This window comes from Lipophrys pholis (genome assembly GCF_963383615.2).
Source record: "Lipophrys pholis genome assembly, chromosome: 3".
Lineage (NCBI taxonomy): Eukaryota > Metazoa > Chordata > Actinopteri > Blenniiformes > Blenniidae > Lipophrys > Lipophrys pholis.
The window spans coordinates 16,944,860-16,970,386 of NC_137627.1; the positions used below are offsets into that span (position 1 = coordinate 16,944,860).

The 25,527-nt window shown below is 40.8% G+C and overlaps 1 protein-coding gene across 3 annotated transcripts in view; it reads left to right on the top strand.

The window, feature by feature from the left end:
• Positions 1-25,527, top strand: part of grik4 (glutamate receptor, ionotropic, kainate 4) — a gene marked incomplete at its 5' end in the record, with an annotated part of 199,662 nt that overhangs the window by 62,943 nt on the left and 111,192 nt on the right. For all 3 annotated transcript variants that reach the window (XM_080458998.1, XM_080458999.1, XM_080459000.1), the window contains one exon: positions 15,993-16,158. In XM_080458998.1, the coding sequence (XP_080315124.1) occupies positions 15,993-16,158 (166 nt within the window). The remainder of the gene's footprint in view (positions 1-15,992; positions 16,159-25,527) is intronic.

The window sequence follows — 25,527 nt, forward strand, 5'->3', positions numbered from 1 at the left end:
ATTCAGCCAACTTCTGCTCAGCCTTTCCTCTCACACAGGTGCACATAAATATCCCTCAGTGTTTGTCTGGGATTTCGTTGGACTATGGCGTGTCGACATGTGTAGACATGAGTATCTCAAACCTTGGAAAAAAAAAAGTAAACATAGTTTAAAGTGAATGGATTGCTTCTGTTGCCCTTCGGCAACAATAGCTATATTATCAAACAAATGATATCCATCCATGCTGACCAATAGTTCTGACCATGAAGTACCACTGATATATAATCACAACCAATATGGGTGTATTTTTCTATAATTTGCACAGTAGAAATTGTACATTTAAACAGTGTGATGAATTATTTTGACAGGAGTGTGCACATCTACTCCTAAAAACACGAAACTGTGGCCATATAGGCTTTTAGAGCAATTCCTCATGTATACACAGTAGTACCCTGAAACTCATCCCCTTTATTTCATCCATCCTGAATGAGCATGATGCAGCCTTGTGCAGCAAGAGGAAATCATTTGGGAGTTCATGCGTCTTGCTCAAAGAGCAGATTAGGGTAGTTTTCACTTTCTCAACCAAAGAAAAAATATTTCCGATCTACAGATTTGAACCAGCAACTCTTCGGTTAGATGTTTCACAAATGTCCAAGCCATCATGAATTTGACTTCTATTCAATCTAGCCTAACTTTCAGAAGCATGTCGTAAATGACCCCGAAATCTGCATCGAAAATGTTAAATCACATGACAAGTGACTGATTCATTCAGTTTTGCTCAGCAGCAGTTAAATCAACTATTTGATTAGTCGACTCGTCTGTACAACCCCTATCTCTCTCACACACACACACACACACACACACACACACACACACACACACACACACACACACACACACACACACACACACACACACACACACACACACACACACACACACACACACACACACACACACACACGCCTGCACGTGAAATGGAGCTAGGGTTTGATTGATTGGGGTCCTTTTAAGAATCACTGTAGCTCTGTAAACAGTCAGACACACAGGCTTCAATGTTCTCCGAGTGTGTTCAAGTTAACACAAAGTATTTGTGATATCTTCTGCTCCGACATTATCTTTCTGCAGTATTGATCAAAATATATTTGCGTTGTTGTTTAACTACATTGGAAGCTGCTATGTGTGGAAATGGGCACCGACATGCTGGGACTGCTTGAGAAAAATTATTCAATAAAGCAACTAACGTAAACCACAGACTTTACAGAAAGTTTTGTGTTTCTTTAAAAGAAACACAAAAGACAAAAGTTCCCTAATGTACAGTAGTCTTAGTAATGAATAAGAAACACTGTCATTCATTTGTTGCTGTCGTTCTTCATTAAGAAGCCCGAGGTTGTATTTTTTTGTTGTTATTATAAGAAACATTCACGTAAACTGATTTCCACCAGAACCATGCTGAATCAATGTAGAGGGAGCAGCTTTTAAAAATATGTGTATTTATGAATTGATATTGGTTATGCTTAATTATTTAGCATTTTAGTATTGTAGACCAGCACTCATGTTTTAGTTGCCGAGAAAATGGATGAAGAGAAGCTGTCACTGGATAGATCTTTTCACTTCAGATTAGTTGTTAACACCCTTAGTCACAAATTTCACGCTCTGTTACACATTATTGCATAATATACTTTCCTTTTTCCTTTTAATCATGGTTGTGATCTTCTTTAAAGTTTCCACAGCTTTAAAGCGACTTTATTTTGCCGGAGGTGTCGTGGTTTCCATAAATGTGTGTAAAATAACAGCGGTTATTCTTTAACAATCCCTGGTTGTGAAAGGGAATCAAACGAGTCGTTCTGGATAAGCAGGACAACATTCGTTTCTTTGTAAACCTGAGAATGTGAGCAAAAATGTATGTTAAACGTATGGAAACAAATAAGTTTGAATTCAAGTTTGACTTTATATTGTTCAGTAGCAGTTTTAAAGGAAATTACAAGCTTTCACTGCTGCTTGAAGGCAACATCAATGAAGAGCTTGTAAGTTGTTTCAAACAAGATACCTTGGCAGTAAATCATCACTACCTACCATCTTAATGTCCTACAATATGACAAAACCTAAAAAAAATTAAAAAAAAACAACACATCCCACTGTGTAACAGTCGTCATGGAGATGACTTGACTGTCATGGACAAGGTTCCGTCGCCATGGAGATGTTTTACTGATGTAAAGTGTCAGTTCCTTCAGTCACTCTCCCAGTTCAACTGTTGCTCCTTTCACCACCAAACTGGCATGCCGTGTCGGAGGAAGCCATATTGGTTCAGGCCACAACAAATTGAGTTTCTCCTGCTCTCATGGCTGCAAAGTCAAGGTGAATCTATAGCATGTGGCTATTGGATAAAGTTGCAGAAAACAATACCTGTCAAGCCAGCAGAGGCATGAGAGGTTTTATATTTTTAGATGCTGCAAAGATCTTTTTTCTTTCGCGGGTTTCAAAAGTACTACTCTCTCTCATTTATCCCACTTTCCCTTTCTTTTCTTTCCTTTCCCTTTACCACAGCTCTAACCAATTTTCGCCTATCCACCTTTGTCCCACCTTTATTATGTACTATTACTTCCCTGACACAGCCCTCATTTTGTCCTTATTCTCACCTCTTTCTTCTTCCCTTGTCTCTTTCCCTTCTGTATATTTCTTCTTCATTTTGCCATATCCACCGATGTGTTTCCTGTCATTCCCTCTCTGCTACCAGCGAGAGATGAGGTGCACATCAAGATGCACCATTTTTAGAGGGAATATGATGGGAAGAGAGCCAGGGGTAGCTCTCAAAAGCACAGCTCTCTCCTCCCTCCACCCTACTGTTTCACACTTGCTAATCGCCTCCATCAGTCTTACAATGAATCTCTATGTCTAAGTTTGGATGCATTGCAGTATTAGTTCTGCTGAGTTGGTGTTCTGCTCTGCGTAGTTCAGATCTCCTCCGTAATTGTTTTTTTAAAAGCACTGTGTATAAAATTAAAGCTGCAAACTGTTTGTTTTGACAGTGGGTGACACATTCCTTTGAACCTGACCTGATTAAAACAGAGCTGATCTTCATTGTGTTTCATACAACTGGCATGTGTTTGTAGTACGACTGGGAAAATGCAAGCTCACACTAAATGAGCGGCAATTAAAAACAATGGTTGGTTGATGCCATTTTCTCACACATTGTAATGCCACAGATTTCGCCAACAAAGTGTCAAGCAGATTTGCTTTTAATCGCTGTCGCATGTTGACTCCTGCTAAATTCAGCTCATATTCCCACTCTCACGCCTTCATCCGTTTGCTTTCCTCTCTTCTCCCTTTCTGCTCGGCAGCTGATATCATCACGGCAATTTATTAGATCTGAAAATCTAACTATTAGAGTTTCTCAACAAGTTTTTAGAAAAGGAGAGTAAAAAAAGAAGTCCATGAAAGGCGTCCGTTAATATTCAAGTTGCTATTTCCGTTGTGTGTATTTGTGTCCATCTGTTTCTGTGTTGGAAGTGTATTGGTATTAAATGTTAGACTCAGAAGTGAAAGCTAAAAAAAGGTTTAATCACAGGTTTCCCAGCTAAAGAAGTCTCAGAAGTGGAGCTGTATCATCCCTCACACATTTATTTCCCTTTCTGGACTTCAAAAGAGCTTTTCTATTTGCCTTAAACCAAAGTGTATATACTTTTAGTAATGATGAATAAACAGGTCATTGTCCTCTTTTGTGTCATTTTGACCTCCGCTTTAAGGACACCTCCACTGTACCAGAACACTGAAACACCTAAAATATATTTGGCATTTCTATGCTGCATTTACTTGTATGATAAAAACATGCATATAGAAAACATATTTATGATGGGACCAAACAGCAATTGCCTAAATCGCTCACACCAAAGTCGATATTTTTACAAACAAACCAAAATTTGTAGCCATCAAACTGTGTTTATGTTTCCTAACTGACATAATATTTGAAAAGCTGTGGATGAGTTTCGGGGATATGAAAGATGGTGTTGCGGCTGCTCAGGCAAATATATCAACATTTGACTGATTCAGCCCCCCAAAAACCCAGACTTTCTCAAAGAGTCTTCAAGCCAATTTGGATTGTGTTAAAAGTTGTGAAACTGATTGTTGATCAGTTTTCCAGTTACAAATCAAGGTCTTGCGAGATTGAGTGTACAAATGGAATCTTGTGTACACAATGCCTCGGGAAAGTCTGGCAGTTTCCCTGACCGCAATACATCGGATTACGGATACATCTCTGGGTCAGAAATTATGGTATATCGTTCCCTCTCTGGCAGTCAGAGAATAGTGCGGTGGTTTGTGTTTTTTCTCCCTGCGAGAATGTCTGGGGTTCAGGTACCTGTTGAGCTCGGAGGGCCTTTCTGTGTTGAGTTAGCATATTCTCCCGGTCTAGTTTCTACCCGAATTGCAAAAACATGCATTGAATGCTAATTCTAAGTTCCCTGCAGGTGTGAATGCGAGTGTGTCTCGTTGCCTGTCTCTCTGATTTTGCCCTGTGATGGACTGGTGACCTGAACAGGGTCAGTCCCGCTCCTGCCTATAGTCAGCTGGTATATGCTTCAGTACCTGGCAACCCTGAACTGGATAAAGTGGAATGAAAGATTGATGGATGGATGGATGGTTTCTCACTCCTCGTCTTAGCAAAACAAATGGAAAACACTGAAAACTACACAATTGATTCATTGTATGATGCTGTATCCAACTTAACATAGACCCAGTCTATAGCAGGGCAAATGCAGCTCGACAGATAGCCACACACAAACACATTTTATCGGACTCGAAGAGGAAACTAAAAAAAAAAACTCCCAACAGCCACAAGGAAAACATGTACATTCTGCGCAGGAATGTTTCCAGGCCTGGGGTACAACTGTAAATGTCCCGCGATGAGGTGATGAATGCAGTTGTGAGTACTATCAAATAAACTAGGGCTAAAGAAAATGACCTAAAATATATTACGAATCACTCATTTAATTAAGCAATGGCTACGAGATGAGCTCATAATGTTACAATAAAAAAAAAAAATTGAATATGGCTATGTGCAAAAGTAAACATATCCTTAGCCTCATTAAATTTGAGAATCAGAATTTTAATCTGAGTGCCATTCAGGATTTCTCACTTTGTTCTGTTTGCAAACAAAACACAGGTGCTTTTTTTTGGTCTCTTTCCAATCATAATTAGTGGAGCACAGCTGTCGCCCGGACCTGGGCCGACCTCTTTTCTCACAACGCGATCGACGTGCCTTGTCAAAGCTACCCCAGCAGAACCGGCATGTTCATTTCCAAATCCAACAAGTCTTGTCTGGAAGCCGTCTCCTGATTTGATCACTGAGATGAAAGCAGGGAAATTCAGAGTGGCTCCCAGGTGAGCGGCAGGCAAAATGGATTTCAATTTAACTGATTGTTGCCATCAAGGGGGCATGAAGAGGGACTCTGCTCCTTATTACAATGTCGCTTTGTTCCATCTTAGTCAGCTGTGTCAAGTAGCAGAGTTTTCGACTTGTGTGGAGAGAAACAATACCCAACCCAGCTGATGCTGCTCAGCTTTCCACCAGCTGCTCGCTGAATTAATGCACTGCCATTTTCACGAAAGCTCAAGTACTTTCTCTATCTTATCACCATGTTTGTGTTCCAAATGCAAAGGCCAGGTTCGCAAAGATTTGTCGGAGGACTTTTTGTTGGGTTTTGTCGCGTAAAGTTGAGCTGTGTCTTGTTTGGTTGTTGGTAGTAAATCAAACATTTGGCCAGACGCCCAGAACTGGATTAATCCCACTGTTAGATTAAAAACAGCATATTACTAATCAAAGCTCTCTGTGGAAAATTCCAAAGTCAATCATACCAACATGTTTTCCTATCCTTGATAAATGCAGATAGGCTGGAATCAAGTAGAAAAGATGCTATTTACTGGAAAAACTAATCAGGTGGGAGTTTTGAGATGAGTCTTCAACTCAAAACTGTAGTGTTTGTTTTTTTCCCTATCCTTCCTGTTTATAATAACACCAACACATCTGCTGGCACACAGGAATTTTTAAAGGATTTCTCCTTTTTTTTTTTTTTTTTTTTTTTTTTTTGTCTTGTCTGCTAGAAAATTATCTCTGAAATAGAGCAGTGGAGTGAGGAACAGTCCTCTCTGGAGGAAAGGAACTTTTTTTCTCTGTGAACTGGCTGATCAATGAGATAGAGATCTTGTGGTCAATGTTCCACTCTCCTAAAAGGTACCATGGGATCCGCAGCCCACTTCATCTTTATCACTGGTCTGCTTCTGCTCTGACCGCGGGGACCTGATGCAGGCTCATTACTACCACAAATAGAGATCTGGCTGCTCGGGCTGGGAGTGGGATGAGCTGGCGGTCAGAGATGGGGATTGCTGGGAGGGGCGGCGGCACTCTGCCTCTCTTATCTCCAGAGTCTCATCTCCAGTTTTCACCCCCTTCTACCCCCATGAGAATTTCAGTTGCCTTTTCCGAATGCCAACAGCTGTTCTCCCAAACCTCGCATAAACCTTTTGGTTCGGAAGGGGATCAGGTAGCCATAATAGACTACCACCTGCCCTCCTCCATCTCCTGCCACCCTGCGCCAGAATCTCTGCCAACCCCACTCTGGTGTTCCAGCCTTGGCATCACACTTGCTGACTGATGGACAATGTCTCCAGCAGCATCTGTTCTTAAATGCTCTGTGGCCGGCATAATTCCCTGGCTTGCAATAGGCTACATCCAGCCAGGCTTCGCAGTCTGTGTCCTGCTATTGGCTGGTTTTCTCCAACTGCTGATCTCCAAACTGATTAGCTATGTCCGCTTTTTGACGGTAAACGAACTCTTCTCCCTCTCGCTTTCACAAACCTTGTATTCAGCTCACCGAAGCTGAGTGGCTCCTGTCCACTTGGCTCAAATGGAAAGTGTTTTCAAGGACAGTTTGGTCTCTCTGCCAAGTATGTGTTGTGTGCTAATTGATGGCCAGGTCAACGTGTGCTAATGTAAATGAGTCGTGCAGTACTAATGCTAACTTTCCTTCAGCCGAGCTTCACACGTTCCAAGACCTATAAAAGTGCAGTGATGCTCTATTAAACTGAGTTTTGTCCTGCTGTCCCTCTGAGTCAAAGCCAGCAGATGTAGTGGCTGATTATGTCTCTGCTCTCCATATGGCACTCCTGCACCGCCACCGCCTTTCAGTCTCGCCTCTCCCTGACCCCCTCTTATCTGTTTCCTGTTAGGCTTGCAGCGGACAGGTAGCAGAATGACTTGGGCACTTGTCAGCGCAACAACCCATAGCTTGTTGGAGTGGACAGAAGGGAAATTAGGTTTTACCTTTAGTCCAGCTTAGAGCATTGGTGTCCTCACCGACTCACAGATTTGACACTAACCTGCTCAAATGTACCCTCAAATTTTGGATTGAGGGGGGATTATCCGAGGTTACTGCTCAGCTCACACAAAGCAATTTTCAACAAACAGCCGGGAGCACATCTCCGGCTTGGCAGGTTGAAAATGTGCCGCTTCATTTTATTTCTTGTTTTAATAGCTAATCTGAGCGGATCAGAGTGCAGTCCCAGTGTAATTAAGGTAAGTATATTGTAAGCACATTGTAATTGGATTGAGGTATTTTTGCTGCCTAATAAAGGTACCTCCTCTTCCTCGGCTGTGTGTGTGTGTGTGTGCGTGTGTGCGTGTGTGTGTGTGTGTGTGTGTGTGTGTGTGTGTGTGTGTGTGTGTGTGTGTGTGTGTGTGTGTGTGTGTGTGTGTGTGTGTGTGTGTGTGTGTGTGTGTGTGTGTGTGTGTGTGTGTGTGTGCTTCCTGCAGTGTGACAGAAGGGCTGGCAGGTCTGCAGACAGAGGTTTGACAGGCGTTTAATGAGGAAGCTCTCACAGGACACAGGTTTTGCACACGTTTTACACACACACACACACACATGGACATTTGCATACATCGAAGTTGGAGTCAGACTCTCTGAGCAGCGACTGTGTCTCATAAACGTACTTGTGAAAAGCTTAAGGAAGAGCCGGCTGTTCTGTGGATAGATTGAACTGCAAGGTTCAGATTTGTGAACCTTGTTCTCAAAATAATATCATTGTTTGTCATATCATCTCTGCAGTATGCTGCTTGAAGGTTTAGCATGGGGTACCATTTGGGATTGGTTGCCAGACTTTTAATTTTGTCCTAGCTGCCAATGAGTTCTTCATGGAAGACCTTTCTTACAATAACTGTGTTCTATGGCCACAGTGTCTAGATTTTGTCTATGTAAACAATGTAAAACCAGGTAACTTGTAGAAAAGTACATGTAAGTACATTGCAATGCTAAAGCCACATCACTAATGAAATTGAAAAGACAATACAATGTTTTCCAGACTTTATACCTCTGTCAGTGCAAACTGTCTACTCAATTGAATGGCATAATCATACTGAGAATATGATGAGGATAAATAATTTTTGAGACTATAATAGTCTTTATAAGCAATTTATATGTTATATATTATGTTTAGAAACAAGAAGTTTCAGCACACAGTATACACGAACAACCAGGCCACCACGTTTCTGCCTTGTAAGCACAGTGAAGCCGCCGTACTTCTTTGGTAAACACATTCTCCTTCAGTTTATAATGGAGATTGTCAAACAGCTTTCTTGTTTATCATCACTCCCCAATGATCTGTCCAATCTATAATCCACAAACACCACCCTGACAGGTGATGACTGTACAGTGCGAGCACATATGGTATTTGTTCAGCTTTACATTTCAGGCAGATTTATGGTGCAGTTACAATCTAACTGCATTTCTAAAATTGCTGTTTTCCCAGCTAAAGGACCTGACCATCAGTTTTGTGATATTAGGGCCTGGAGACACATTTCAGTTAACGTCCAAAAAGTCCAATAGTCAGCTCAGCTCATTACATAATGAATACAGCACAAACAAATTTTATGACTTCTTCTTTCAACAGCAAACAAACGCTGCATCTTCTAAATAATAGATGTGGGCCACTATAGTCTGCTTTAACTTGGAGTGTATTTGTAGCCCACTGAGACCCAACAATAACAAAGCTAAATGCTGATGTTGTTACCAAATCCCCTGAAAGTGTATGTCTTGAGAAATGATCCAATAAAGAGGAGAACATCAAACGGATTGCCTCAGACAACAGAATCACATTTTACAATCTAAATTCAATGACACAATTTAATGAGTGCTGATTGTTCCCCCTTTGCTATTCCTCACTCCCTCTTTATGCCTATTACGTCTGTTTGTGTTTTCATCTCCCCCTTTCCCACAAACTCCTCTCGGTATTGGCCTCTCCTCTGTCACCCATTTCATTTTCAGACAGTTTCTTCTGTTTTCTCTCTAGTTTCTTACTTGTACACTGTCTCTCTTTGTTCATTCCACCCTTCACCCCCCCCCCCGACAGCTGTCTTTGTATTTAGCTTTATTTACAATGGAGCTTCCAAATGATTAAAAAGTTGTTACCTTGGGCTTTATTGTTCGCCAGACATATCTGGCTTACATTTTACTGACGTCATTAGTTTTACTCCCACACTTGTAATGTCGCAGCCCTGGGCCGATGCTTTCAAAATCCACTTTCCGCTAATTTTAATGTACAGCTTGTTTGCTTGTATCTACAACTTGTTTACTGTTCTCTAACTAATGTTTTGTGTCAAATAGAAGAGAATTGTCTCTATGAATGTTATTTGGCAGTGAGGCGATGAAGAGGGAAAATATCCCGTTTGCACTGTCCCCCGGAACTTCCTCCAGTTCTGCTTGGGGGCCCCAAGCCAAAATAAATGATCGATTTAATTCCTCTAACTCAATGACCCCATGTCTTCAGGTCATTGTAATCAGACGGTTCCTGTCATTGTGGAGTATCGGCTCCTCTTTGAGTCTCTCATGGATCACTGAGCACATTGTGACAAAGAGCGAAGCCTTCCACCCTGTGGCGAATACTCATTTTACTTGCTTGTTTCGCATGATCTAATTCTTTCTACCTTGATTGCGTGTGACGATTTTATGCAAATCGAGCAACAGTCCAGTACAGCAACTTTGTTAGTACTTTCTAATCATCAATCCGTTTTTCAGAAAGAAGGCAGGAAGTGGACGTCGGGGTATGTAGGTTTAACCGAGATGATTTCAGATCGAGAGGCATTCATCTGAAGCGAAACAAATAGTTCATCCAGTTTTACATTCATAAAACATTCTGCTATGAGGGGTAATAACCATTTTGCCAGGTGTAAGAGGAAGCATAAAACTATGTATTATCTGCATAGCAATACAATTGATTGTTATACTATTTAAACATATACCGTTGGTGTAGCATGTATGTAATGAATACCACTGGAATGGATTCTCATATTGTGGATGACTTCTACAGTCTCTGATTTGTCAAAACTTAACAGTGAAGTCAAGTGCTGGTGAACAGACTCTAAAAAAATAGACTTTTAAGAAAGGATGCTTCTTCTTGGGCCATTTCTTTCAAATATCTCAAACGCTTGTACTGTGACAGTTTTGTTGTTGTGTTTTTATTTCTCTTTAAAGCGTTTGATGTAGCGAGAATATGTTTTACACACAAACAAGTAGATGTTTTTAAACAACCATGGGAATGAATAACAAATAAAAGTAGTAAAAGAAGCCGAACAATGAGCTGTGAGAAGCTGAAAGAGTTGAATCACATTTGTAGAATTTCCATTATGAGAAAACACTTTCTGACAGACAACTCCACTTTCTTTTCTACAAGGAAATTCAATAGAGCAACCTCGACATTTAAAGCAGAAAGACGACTGTCATCCTTTGCAGAATAACAAGTGACTTGACAACAAGTCATACATGGGAACATGCAACCATTTGCCATAAACTGACTCAGTGTAGCTCTGACAGCATGATTGCTGATGGTTTTCTGGCAGAGTTAAAGTGAAAGCGGTGTGGCTTAAAACGTCTTTGAAGCCATGCCCTACAAATACACTTGTAGGAAAGATTTTTCCTGTTCTTATTTTTGGGATTAATCGACCAGCACAGTGACTGATACTCGCTGTTGGTTACAGATAAGGAGTCTGGCAAGCTACTTTGATGTTGCTGACAACTTGCTATTGCGAACGTAAAGATTGATTCTCCTTACTTGGAGTACCCTTGTTTTAACTCTAGTTTGGATACTAAACACCAGGATAGAGGCTGCCACTGTTTAACAAGCAATTAATCACTGGACTGTAACCATGGGGAAATGTGTTTGAAAGTGATGCATGATGCCCTCTTCTGTCTTGCTGTAAGCTACATTGAGCCTGCAGCTTTCATAATGACCATGACCGTATTTATATTTAAACATATTGTCACTGTGATGACTTAGTAAATTTTCACAAGGAAGAAAAATGTTAATGAAATATTTCAAGCAAAATTAATAGAGGAAAATTATTAGGATGTCTCAGCGGAGGTTTTCTGCGAGAGTTCGAGGCGGCATGCTGTGGATTTTGATGATGAATCAGGACTCTGAGCCAAGTAGTTCCCCCTTGAGATGCCAGTGTTTCTAACAGCAGGGTCCAATGAGCCAATTCGATGGAAAAGGACAATGTGCGTGCGTGCGTGCGTGCGTGCGTGCGTGCGTGCGTGCGTGCGTGCGTGCGTGCGTGCGTGCGTGCGTGCGTGCGTGCGTGCGTGCGTGCGTGCGTGCGTGCGTGCGTGTGTGTGTGTCTAAGCAGCTTTTTAAACCTCCATAGCTTCACATACTGCCTATCGTAGCGTGTCAGGTTCTTAAGTGAAAAGGGGGTGGGTAGTACTCATGCTGAAAAGGAAGCAAAAGAATGGAATGGGAAACAAGCGACATATGGAACAAAAGTAAACAATTTGTGGTAATAGAGAAAAGGAGACACAAATGAGATAGAGGTTGTGAAAAATTGCACAAATGCAACAAGGAAGATGACACCTGAATGGAGGGTGCAATTCCCCAGTGTGGTGTTTGGCTATTACACAGATTTTTGGGCTCCTTGAGGGGAAGGAATGGCATTCCAGCCAGACCTGTCAGTAGTAGCCGCACCTCCATCCATCCACACACCCAGGGACTCCATTACACCCTGATGGGGAGGGATGGAAAACCAATCGAGGGGTTATGGGTCTTGTGGTGGAAACTATGTTTTGGCACTAGGAACCACATAGACAGGCAATCTGCCATGATGAAGAGGCTAACCCCCCCTCTTTGTGCCACCTTTCGAACCCCGCACGTCCACCTGCATCCCCTTCAAGCCCCACTGAGCTCTGCCACAACGCCTTGCCAGCGAACCAACCTGACACCTGCTACACTCCCCCACCCCCCAACCCACAGGACCGCACTGCACCCCCTGGCAGCATGGATCTATTCACACCATCGCCAGCAGAACTGAAGTAGAGATGGCTGTCACTGGAGGAAAAAGATGGGAGCTGTGTTTGAATTGGGATCGCCATAAATTCATCTTATTCCAGAAGTTCAGCAGATTTGTAGGCAGCTTCAGCTCTGATTTGTTGCTGCACTCAGGTTAGCCGCAGTGTACTTAACCTTCCTTCTGACAGCAGACATGAGCTGGTGTTAGGTGTACCCATTAGGAGGGGTGTTATGAGAAATTTATTAGGGATGGCTAAGGAATACAAATATTTATAAAGCTATGGCAAACTTGTGAAAACACTGCAATCAATCTCACCAGGGAATATATAAAGTATCTCACTAAGTAGCTGGATAGAGGATAGAGTTGTATGTTTATTGATTTCCTTAATGTAACCGTAGCTGGCTTTCTTGTACTTCTTTAGTGAGATCTATACGGCTGCAACTGATAAAACACACACCTTTGTAGGTTCATACACTTTAAGTTTTTATGTCTAATGTTTCCCTGCAACCGCAATAATGTAGAAAAACATGGTACATGATTTTAGTGTAAGTGTGAAGTTTAATGTTGCACCTGAGGGTTTTTTTCAAATGTTGTCAGTACACTTTTTTATACTGCATTACACTTCTGTTTGTTACATTACTTTTTCACAGTTTTAGCATTGTCTTCCTTTCTTATGATGGCTGACATGGTTTGAAATGTGTATTATAACCAGTCCTATAACGTATAATAAAAAAAAAGATGAACTTTCAGGAAACATAAGAATAGAGCTTTGTGGTCAATTACTACTTATTATGGTGGGCAAAGAACCTTTGCAGTATGACCATCCTGTCCAAGAGGGATTCACCACTTAAAAACACACTAATACTAAATAACTGCCAAATATTAAAGGTTGGAGTTTTCTTGGTAAAAAGGGCAGAGGCACTCAGTTATTGCACATCCAATTCTGCAGCCATAAAATCAAATTCCATGGTGGTGACAAGGCCACCAGAGCGGTAACCGACTTGTACAAAGCTGTTGCATCCATTTGAGGTAAAGGTTAGTGAACAAGTAGGAAGCAGCAAGTTTCTCAAAACACCATTCTGGAAGGTCCTATTGTTGTTGATGTCTGTTGTTCAAGAACATGTTACTATTATTTCTTGTAACGGTTCAGTCGGGAGTAAATAGAACGTGGGGAAAATTCAAACCTTGAACAGGGTGAAAAAAGCATGTGACTACCATCAAACTTAAAACCGAAAGTCGAAAAGAAGTTAGACCATGACACTTTAATTGAAAGTATTGTTTTGTTAGTTTTTTGGCTTGTGTGAGTGATGACAATGTTGCATGTCCTTCAGCCGGAAAAGGTTGTAAGTCCATTGGCACACTGACTGTCATAACACCACTGTGCAAATGCTACAGCAACAACCATCTTGTTTAAGTGGCACCTGTAGTGACAAACAATTTGAACAAAATACTTACTGATGAGAATATGTATTTTTAGTGTGTATTGATCCTATTGGCAAAATTATTTGCATTTAACCCATGGATCAGGATGTCTTGTTGATGATTTATTTTTTTTTGCCTCAGCCCTGTCAGCATCTCATCGACCGAGGTCCCAGATGTACAAGTTGATGTACAATTTAAATTTGTGAGTTGGACAAGTCACTAATTCAAATGGTACATCTGGACCCTTTTAATACTTTTAAGAGCAGCTTTGGTTGCTGCATTGTCCAGTTGTGCTTTGCTTTTTCTTAAAGCACCATGCATGAAGTTTCATGGACAGACTTGCATGCAAAGCCCAGACAATGGAAAGCAATCCATAAGCGATCATAAATTCTACTGGATATGTCAGTGTATACATGATTCAATTTGAATTGGTCTTTAATGAAGTTTCTTATGGTCCATGTAACTGCAGCTGCTGTCCTGAGAAACAGACAATCTTTGACAATAGGAGCTGACATAGCAGTGTCAGGTCCAGATCCAAATGTCACTGATTTTTATTTGTCATTTCAAAATAGAATTCAGCTCCCGCAGTCACCTCGGCAACCCTACGTCCAGACAGCCACACACAGGTGGGGTCATTGAGCTGATCAGCAGCTCCTTTGCTCTCTGCGCTGTTTGACTGACATTTATGTTCTGCCGCTGCTGCACTGATTAACAATTCAGCAGCAGGGTGGAGAAAAGACATGACACAAGTTCCAATTCTACAACAGAATTTCACCAAAATTTTATGTCTAATTAAGTTTTACATCTTTATTCATTTATTCAAGTGTGGGTTTAATATTGTGGCGTCTGTGGAGTAGTGGTTCCTCAACCAGATGGCTTCTAAGAAGAGCTGTGGACCCCCTCTCTCATATTTTTGTAACATTACAACAAAGCCAGGCACTGCTAGAGACACCATCAGCATACAAACATGGCACCAAACAAAAAAACAAACAAAAAAAAAACAATTTCCTATGTCTGATCTAGATTTGTGGATGTGTATGACATGCACAAACCTCATTTAACACAATAACAATCCTTCGATGGGTGGGCTGCCACATTGCGGCATGCAGGGAGCTGCTGGTCATCGCCCCACAGTGGTGAGCTGTCCTTTGTGGGATTCAAATCTGTGAATTTCTGATACCAAGTCCAACTGTCTGACCTCAAGGCCACCACTGCCACATACATGTCATTGTTTTGTATCAAGTCAAATCCATCTATCCATTCTCTCTAGTGCTTTATTCAACATGGTTTTGCAGGATGTTGGGGCTTATTCCCGCTGACTTTGGCCAAACGCAGAGAGACAGACAGTCTTTTTCACTCACGGCTGGATTTTTGGACTGTGGCAAGCCAGCGAAGAATAGCCACACATAGCGAGACCTTACAGATTCCACATGTCAAAGACCCAAAACTCCATATAGGGACATTCCCGCTGTAATTCACACTGGTCATCCAATCAATACAAGCAAAGGAAATGTGATGAAATAAATGATTTTGAAATTTACTTTTGACACACTCTACTTGTCTTGTCTCAATCATTAAGTTGCGTTTTTTCTTCTTCTTTTTTTTTTACATTAAATGTTTTTCTCCCAAGTTCTAACTTTCTAAACATCTATTACACCCCCCCCCCCCCCCCCCCCAAAAGATATTGTTGCCTCACTGTGGCTGTTTGGTCAAATGTTGTGATATTGGATTGTGTGCACATAAGCGTGTTATAAAAGTATCACCTCCAAGCGCACAGTTGAGCTGCTTCACAGTGAGCCAGGGAAACAGAGGCTTGTTCCACCACCCCCCCTTTACTGTTGGTGTGGGGGTGTTATACTGAAGATTTCTCTGACAAGGGCTTGTTTGTGTGGGTGGAACAAAAGTAAGTAAGTTTGGGGATTCAGACTTGTACTTAACATGATCTTCAGTGTCTCAGGCACTGAAATATAGGTACGTGTTTTTAATGTGTTTTTTCCGAAGACCCCTGGGTTACTCTCGCTTGTTGTTTATCATAACAGATTAAATTGATTTCTTCAGAACTGCTGTTTCTTTTGAATGTCTGCTGGCATCCTGCTATTTTCATCCCTCAGTTCATACACACGTTTCCTTCTGTGTACCTCTCTTACCTCTGTCCTGCCTGTAAACGCCAGCTGCATTTAAAACATGCATGCTAAAGGTCGCAGTCCGACGACTCCGATGATTAAAATGCAACAGATAGTCTGACACCGGCGTCTCTGTGCAGGTACCCTACGTTAAGGTGGCTCCAGAGGACATCCTGAAGGTTCAGTTCCCCCGATTCACCACGCTGGACTTGAGGCCGACGAATACCGACATCAGCCTGGCTGTGGCCGGCCTTCTCACCTTCTTTAACAGCACCGCCTCCTGCCTCATCTGTGCCCAGGCCGACTGTGAGTACCGCGTTCACACCCATGCTGAATGCTCGCACGCCGTCTTCCCCATGTCTGCCAACAAAGTGCAAACATTTTTGTTTCATGTCTGCCTTCCTTTAACACGTGTTAGCACGCATAGACTTCTCGCACGCACACCGACTGTGCTCTGACAACAGATGCAGCGCTTATCAACATCTCACCCTGCGACACGCTTCCTTCTGAAGCAGCTGCCGCGCTCCAGTGTTACAACTCCCTCACAGCAGCATGCCTGACGTCTGCGTCCCGAAATAAATTACATTTGCTGCTGATTCCTTTATCCTTTTCTAACATTGTGCTCATCCTTAAATTGAGCTAATGACATGACATATTGAGTTGCGTCATGTCAGTCTTCAACCTTCAGTCTTCGTACCACGCTTGTCAGACCATGTGTATGCCACAGGCTGAGCACAGGATGTGATTTATTACATGCACTTTATTGCCCTATGACTGTCCGTTAATTAAGGGGATATACTCATATCTAGACATAGGGTAACACATATGTTGTTAAACAAGTACTTTCAATACTCCCATAAGGATTTTTTATCTGAAAATATGTGTGAATCGTACCATATGTGGAAACCACACCAAAAAAGTCCAATTGTACGAAGAGCAAATTCTCTCCACTTACCATAATTCAAGTGACACTCTGGCAAGGTGAAACATTCAGAGTATGGAATCAACTAAAGATACACCCATCACCATTCTCCTCTGCAAACCAGCCAACAAAAACCACATACATGGCGTCTACAATGTGTATGTTACGTCTATTACCAAGCTTATAACTCCCTGAATTGCATCATTTCCAATCACAAGACAGACAGTTAATAATATTTAAAACAAAATATGTAAAAAACACACTGGCTGGACAGCTGTTGTGAGATATATTATGCATTATTACATCTACAACATTTCTGTGTGCTGCTCTTAATGCCACATAGTGCATGAATATTGGGGTTGTGTTTTTTTTATTTTGTTTAACCATTATAGAACTCAGTAGCAGCAATAATACTGGTCAAGAGTGTGGATGAATTATTTTAATATTCACATCGCCTACAATAAATGGCAAGGATAAGTCCTGTGTCTGCTGTATTTACAGGTCTTTGGGTTGTGTGTTCACACTTCAAAGTTTAATCGAAAGACACAAGAATACGATTGCAAGTGAACTTTTCAAATGGTCTCTGTCAGCATGTTTGGTTCACACCAGGCAACGAGCACACGTCTATAAATGGACCATACTAACAGCAATTGTAAAATGAGTCATTCCTATGTGGACACATCCTAAGGTTGCAATTTAGAGAATGGATTCGATTGCTTTATTTTAAATCTGAACTCAAAACCTGCAAAGTTTCTCAGGTTTTTAGTGCTCACTTCAACTATTTCTCTAAATAATGGATTTTCACGTTATGCACTATTCAATACTACCTTTTTGTTGTTGGACAGACAAAAGAGGAAGAGGATGAAGGCTGCAATGGAAACTAGCGGTGGTCTGACTTTCTCCCCATGAGAGATTCTCGTTATATTGTAAAGATACTTTACTGCATGACCTTAAACAAAGCTGGGAAATCTCCTCAAGGGGAGTTATTTTCCTAAATAGAGAAGAAGATTAAATCATGGCATGTTCCCACCCTCTTATGGTCCAGCACGCAGTAATTACGACCTCACAGACAAAGACACTGTGACCCTGAGTGGCACCAGCTAACCCCTTTATTCCCGCCTTAATCAGCACACAGCTTTGAAGAAAGGCAATAAGCTCAAAACATCAGCCATGTGTCAGACAGTTCAGTGGTGACAATGAGCCGCCCACCCTGCCGATCACAAGCGCCATTCTGTCTTCTCGATGGCTTCTCTTCTGGTTTTTCGCTGTTGAGTTTCCCTCCAATCATAACTTTCAGCAAGAAGTTTGTCTTGTAGTGTGTATGCCAAAACAAATCGTTTTCCCTTTCTAAGCTCTTTGTCATCATGCAGCTGTGTTTTTCTTCCATTTTCTGTAGTGCAGTTTGTCTAGGATGAAACTTCTTCATACAAAAAAATATATAATATTGTTGGAATTATTTCCACCTAATTTAAAAAAAGAATGTGTTTATCCAATAGCTAACCCAAACTCAATCAACCGTTGTGACCTAAAGGGTAAAAACTCTATCGTGAGTTGTTTTTCCTTCTACTTCTTGTACTTGTCAGTCTTATTTTTTTTTTTTGTTCCAATTCTGGGCTCAGATCCTGTTTCGGTGACATTTATTCCGCAGAGAGTTGATTAATATGACTCTGGCAAGAACCGTTATAACGAGCACACCTTTTAGCCACCGTCTGACTTTAATATTGGCGGGTTTGGAGAAAAGAAACTAATTTTAACATTACATTTCTTGTTCCCTTGGGTTGTGTGTGTGTGTGTGTGTGCGCGCGAGTACAGGATGGTGGGGTGGTTCTTTTTCTGTGTCAGTGGGCTAAGAGAGGACTGCAAAGGAAATGAAATGAAATGAAAAGAAATGAAATGTGGGGAGATGAGAGGTAGATAGAAGAAGCCAAGGGGCGTCTGAAGTGAAAGAGGAGGAGAGGGGTGGATGCTGCGTGACGGATGTGCGATGAGGTGAAATGTATGGGCTGGGATGAGGAAAGGGCTGGATGTAAGCACCCCGGAATGATGCATTAACAAAATGTGGGAGAGGGTCCAGGAAATGACGCAGCTCTATTGATCGCTTTTTCTTTTGCGAGTGTTTATTCATTCAATAGAAAATGCTGCAATTGCCAATGTTTGCAGAATTTGCATGCATGTGTGTTTATAATTTTGTGTTTAGTACTGTTGTAGGGACCTGATTCAGTTTACTTACTTACTTTATGGGAAAACGTTGTTCTTTCTGACGGCTTAAGATAAAACAATCTCATAACAATCAATACATTTGAAGGAGTGCACATGATTTAAACTGGGGTGACGGCGCTTTCTCCATATCTGCCCCGACACTCTGGAACGTCCTTCCCCAACACATCCATGACTGTACCGACCTGAACACCTTCGAATCACTCACCAAAACTCACCTGTGCAGAACTGCTTTTAATGCTTTTAATGCTGAGCACAAATCTATTTTTATTCCTATTTTTTTGATGTGCGTTTATAATGCGGAGATGTAAAGTGTCCTGAAAAACACTATATACAAAAATATGTTATTATTATGATTATTATGATCATCATCATCATCATCATCATCATCATCATCATCGAAGTAGGTAGAGGAGTTAGGTTTAGGTTAGCGTTATGTTTAAAAAAGAACATACTGTATGTTGTCATGTCTGATTTTGAAGTCTACTGTTAGTAAGTGTAACTCAAAGCAAAGGGCATCTCAATGTTTTCCAAACTTTGTTTTGTAACACAGTGATAAAAGCCCACTATTGTGTTTGTGTGAGTATTTCTCTTAAGGTGAATCTATATATACTTACTGACCTTTTGGGGCCAAAAACAAAGTCCTCCCAGGCAGACCATTATATCTCTGTGTCTAGAATGAGGTTTAGCTCGTAGTAGTTTTGGGGTAAATCCCCAATACTAGAGAAAGTGAGAGTCTGTGTATGTGTGCGTGCGTATTCAGCATTATGAAAGTCATTTCATTCAAGTTCGGCTCTCGCTTGGCCAGGCCCACCCTCCTCCGTCAGCGCCGGCAGTGGGTTGGTTGGCAACCCGCTGTCGGCGGCTCATCCACATGTGCCGGCCTCATTAATCACCCGAGTCAGTGACAGCCTAATAGAGCGTGGCCAATTCATGAATATTTTCCTGCAATGGGTGCAGAGGCAGGATAGAAGGTGGAGCTCTGCCCAAAGGCACAGGGCACTCCAGGACTGATATTAATCTAGCTAACCCCTGCTATCAGTGGCAGCGAGTGCAGCAGCAGGCGCAGCACTGTAACTCCGACCTAATGTGGCCTCTGTGGTTGAGTTATCAGACCTACCTGGAGGCTCCATATGTTGTGTATTTTTAGCGGTATTGCTACACCAAAGCAAGGAAGTCATCAAAAATGCTAAAGCAGGCAAAATCTACACCTTCACATGCAGAGTGTTCCCACAGGGAGAGGCTCTGTGCTCCTTCAGCACTGCACTTTCATTAGTGAGGTGATTGGTGCAGCTGTCAGTATGGCGTGGGGGAAAAAAACATCCAATAAGCTGTGAAATGTTACCAAAGCTGCAATGCAGATCCAGAAAGTTCCACCGAATATTCACTCTCACATGTCCATCCATTTATTTATTTTATTTTATTTCCCCCCTACCTTTACATCGACACGGTTGCAGAGCAGAGCGCGCCACTTGCAGCATTGTTTCATTGCAGGCATAATGAGAAGCAACACTGCTCTTAGTACGTGCTTCCCATATTATCTGCTCATTAATGTAGTATGCCATAGGCTAATTGCTTCTTCCTTTCTTGGTGATGATTGCACGTGCATGCTATCTCATAAATTACAATCCTCCATTGGAGCCAGTTTGATGGCTACACTCCACTTTTTCACGCACCATCTCGAACCTGTAATCAGTGCTAGTCAGGTGGAAGAAACGTCTTTATGACTGGTTGGCGGGAGCGCATAAGGTCGAAGAGTGATGGGATCACAGTGATGTAGGTGAGGGTCTTTGATGGCTGATAATAGTAATTACACAGTGGCTGCTAATGATACTGATGGAAATAGCAGCAATGCCAGTAGTCAAAGTGATGGCTGTGGTTTTAGTGGTTCTACTTTATTTTAATTGCTTTTTAAAAAGCCCCTTCCTGAGTGAATGGATAGCAACTGGTTTTAGAGTCTCTTACAGGTTTGTGGGGAAAAGCTAAGAGTTTGTGAGAGAAGATGGAGTTTTGAAATAGTGAGAATATTATTGATAAGTACTTAATTGTTGTGTCAGCTGTTTCTGCACTCCTAAATTCAAATTAATTTATTGTAATTATGGCACCTTCTAGAAACATTTTTTTTTTTTTTAAATGACATTTTGAAACATTGTAATTTTGATCGGATTCACTTTTCTAATTGTATTATATTTTTTTAGAGATCCAGCTTTATTAAAAAAACAACTTTCTCTTTTGTCTAATGAGAACACGGTGAAATTGGATTTATTTCTTACGAGAGTCAGATGTGACTATCAAAAATAACATGAAGTGCCAAATTGTCTGAACTCTAACATTTATCTAACTGTGACATTTTGTGTTCAACAAGTTACCATCATTTCATTTCCTTTCTTCTCTCTCCTCGTACTTTGTTTTTGCTATTATCCGAGCTTTGAGGAGAAAATCAGATCTTTGAAATAAAAGAATCCTTTGTGACACATGCAGTATTTTCGAAGGTATATTTCTGAAATGAGTTCCACTGGAAGACCTTTGTCTCGTTCTTTCGGCCGTTTCAGTACATCTATCCGAGCTATTTCCTGCAGTTTAGTACCTCCTCTTATCATACATCTGTGTCAGTATTAGCCCTGGATGTTGTGTTTTTGAGGGTTTTATTTATTTGAACAACAATAAGGTTCTGTGGATGTATTATTGTCAGTGACATCTTTTTTTTTTTTTTTTTTTAAACGTTTCAAGCAGCTGCAGCCATATGTGCGTAAGATCATTTTGTATTTTAAAGAAAAATGAGTTCATCTTCATAGTTTCCATGTGGTGTTGGCGTGTGCCTCCTTTTTGCTTTGTTGAGATCGATATATCCACTTTTTAAAAGGTTTAGCTTTAGCAATAATGCCGCTGCCTGTTTTCCACAGTGCAGAGGAGTAACTCGTTTGAGTTTAGCTTAAGAAGAGATGCTAAATAAGTGCAGAATGTATTTACAGTGATATTTCGTCATTAAACGTCTCCAGGACAACTGACATAAAGCGCCGTCATTAATCCTGGAAAAATGAATATTCCATCTGCAGCACCCGTGTTGCACTACAAGAATTTAATTAATGTTGGTTTACCTTTTTATAAATGTCAGCTGTGTCTTGTACTGTGATTCAACTGTTTCAATGATGCATGGTTTTTAATCTTCATTATAATTTGTAAATGTATCGGGCTTATAAATTACATTTATTCATGAAGCTGTAATGGTAAATAATGTTAACTAACGCAGCTGTAAACATTATATTACTGCTCTCTATATTCATGTAATGTGGGCAGAAGAGAAGCTTATTGGAGCTAAAGTGAGTTATTCCAATGATAACAGTGATAATTCACATGATTATGAAAATAACAAGACAAATCATAATATTGTTTTCCACTGATATTTTTATCTTCGTCATTTCATTCCACATGCACATACACAATAGTAACCGTTCAGTTCTGCTCGATCTTGAATGTTTGCATCCATTTTTCTTTATACAGTACGGGCAATCTATTGTAGATAGAAAAAAACTCTTAATGGACACTTAATAGAACTTAATAGACTCCAACTCTCTGCTCCAACTATAATTATACTTCTACACCCAACCAATTAATGCTTTAACCTTTGCATATGCGTAGTTCTTGGATATGTTGTCAATAAGTCTTTTCTCTATTTACTTATGTCAAGTCAAGACCTTTATTTGTCACGAATGTTAAATTGATTTCATTTATATAGTGCTTTCCCACCGCATAAGCAGTCCCCAAACACTCTATACTGTTAATCACATTCACCCTTTCACACACATTCACACACCGCTCTACCAACCGAGCCACAGCCGCCCCAAGCAAAATTATATAACATGCAGTGAAATATGTTTCGCCCCCATTCCAGATCTGAACACAAGTTTTTATATATATATATATATATGTGTGTGTGTGTGTATTATGTATTCTCCCACATAAGTAAACTATTCTTCAACTCTCAGGAGCAATTTTGATTGAATGCCAAATCTATTTTAATTTTTTTTCCCATTTTATTTCTACATTATTATTTAAGACTGTCTGGGTCCAAATGCAATAAGACCCATAACTCTTCTGCTGCTATTTAGATACTTTCAATTTAAAAGTTTCTGTTTAACCTGCAAATGTCATCACTGTTCCTTGTGGTTTTGGACTGAAACCTTGCACTTAGCAATCTGTTGAAATAATTAATTGTTGCCCTCCACATCTTTATTTTCAGTATGATTACTTCTCAAACAATTAAATTAATAAAAAAAAAAAAGTGCTCTGAAACGGCAAACCCTGACCCTCTGATTTCTTTATACAGCTCCCTCCTGAAGTTCTCTCCACAAGAGGTCTTTGAACCTTTGAAAATCCCTGTATTGAAATTCAAATTCCTCATCGAAAGGATAAACCTACTTAGCAGTAAACCTTCATCTGGCTCTGAACCTGTATTTAGTTTGGTTTATTATTATATATAAAATACAATAAAAACTTTCCATAGATTGCAAACAAACTACAAAACCAGCAGTTAAACCCCCCTGTGATGAAATTTGTATTTAAACAATATATGGTATGCAGTACACGAGGTGATCAACAGGAGATGTCGGGCTCCACCACACTGTGATGGCTGGATTACTGTCAGTACTGATCGCTCCACTTTTATGGGTATTTGGGTTAATGGGGAGGGGAATGTGCTCCGACATACTCTGAATGTTTAGACTCGCCATCTCGTCAACAGCTCTTTAAAGTGATGGCAATGTCATGAAAGTCAGTCTTACTTTCCACTCAAGGATAAATGATGAGTCACCATAATGTACAGCTGTCATAAGGGTCTCTGACTTTATGGTGAAAGCTTCATCTCCGACTGAAAAGCTCATTATAGTTTATTCACCTCTACCTGTCAAGAAATTCATATTTAGGGGCTGAGAGATTTTCGCAGGCTAATGTTTTTACGCTCGTGGTGCCTCTGTATTGCAGCCAGCAGGAATTGCTTAAGGGGCGCTTTGTGCGCGCGCGCACACACACACACACACACACACACACACACACACACACACACACACATCTCTACCTGAATTTTCTCAACAACCAAACTTTAAACATCTGTCTTGATTTCATCTGTCACAATTTCTGCACACATATAAAAATTTAAAAAAATGTTGAATACAGTATTGTGTGGGACCACATGATGGTAAAACAGGTAAACACACCGAGTAGCGTTCAGAAGGCTAGTCACTGTATTGGTCACAAGTTACCGCCTGCCCATGTAAATGAATGGAACATGAGCTAAATAATAAAGTCAAACTGTTTTTTTATTTAAACTTTTGAATGGTATTGTCTAAATTCTTCTAGTTTTCATTATGGTGATTGGTTATCTGGTATACACTCTTGAGTTCCACAGTCTACAACATTTCAGAGTATTAGAGAAAGTAGGCGATCTAACTGGAGCATGAAATGACATAAAACCTCTGATGAAAACAAGGTCATTTAAAGCTTTACAAAGAAGCAGGAACTCTAGTCCCCGATGCACAGAATCTGGTTGCAAATGCTTCCCAGGAGGATCTCTTGCTGTATGAGTTCCCTTCACTGTATATTGAGACACAAAAACCCACTAGAGTATTCCCTGGGTGCTGCATCGGTCTTGAACTTGAGGCCGGAGGATACAGGTTCAAATTGTGATTCTGGGAGGAAAGTTATCTGTCATAGAAACTAGCCAAGTTTATGGTGCAAGTTGAAATCCCTTGCTATGGCACCCACGACCATGGGACCGGTGGGAGTCCTTTTAGATATGGATGACCGTCACTAAACAACTTTGCCAACAATGTGCAAACTGAAAATGCCAATTTAGTAAAAACATAAACAAAACTAATGTATAAGTTGAATCCACTCAAAATGTGTGAAGCATGACTCCAATCCAGATATACAGGATCCCTCACTCATCAGCCTGAATTTTGCTTTTCAAATGCAGAGAGGGAAGAAAGTTGTGCCTAAAGTGAACACACACACACACACACACACACACACACACACACACACACACACACACACACACACACACACACACACACACACACACACACACACAAACAATCCCACAGAACTTGTTTTCTCCATGCAGGGACCTATCCAAGTCTAACTAAACAAATTTCTCATTCAGCTTCATGTTTTTCATTTGATTGAAACTGGTTCACCAGAGCAAACTACTGTAATGCGCCTGAGTGGAAAAAAAAAAAAGAAGATTGACACTCCCCTTTGTATATTCTTTGCAGCCAGAAAACTAAAGAGAATGTGAACTTTCTTCTGTGCGTTATTCCCCATGCGCGTGTGTGCTGTTTAGCCAGCAACATCTAGTACAGTGTGCCGTCTAATGTCACGAACCCGATGTGAAATTGTATTTGATGCCCTGAAAGTAGCGGTGGAGAGTGGATGCAGGAAGCAGACAAGGAGGGCGCTTTAGCAGAAGCTATTTCAAGCTCATCAAAGTTATTCTGCCTTACACTACAGAGGAAACTGATCTGACAGGTTGGAGACAC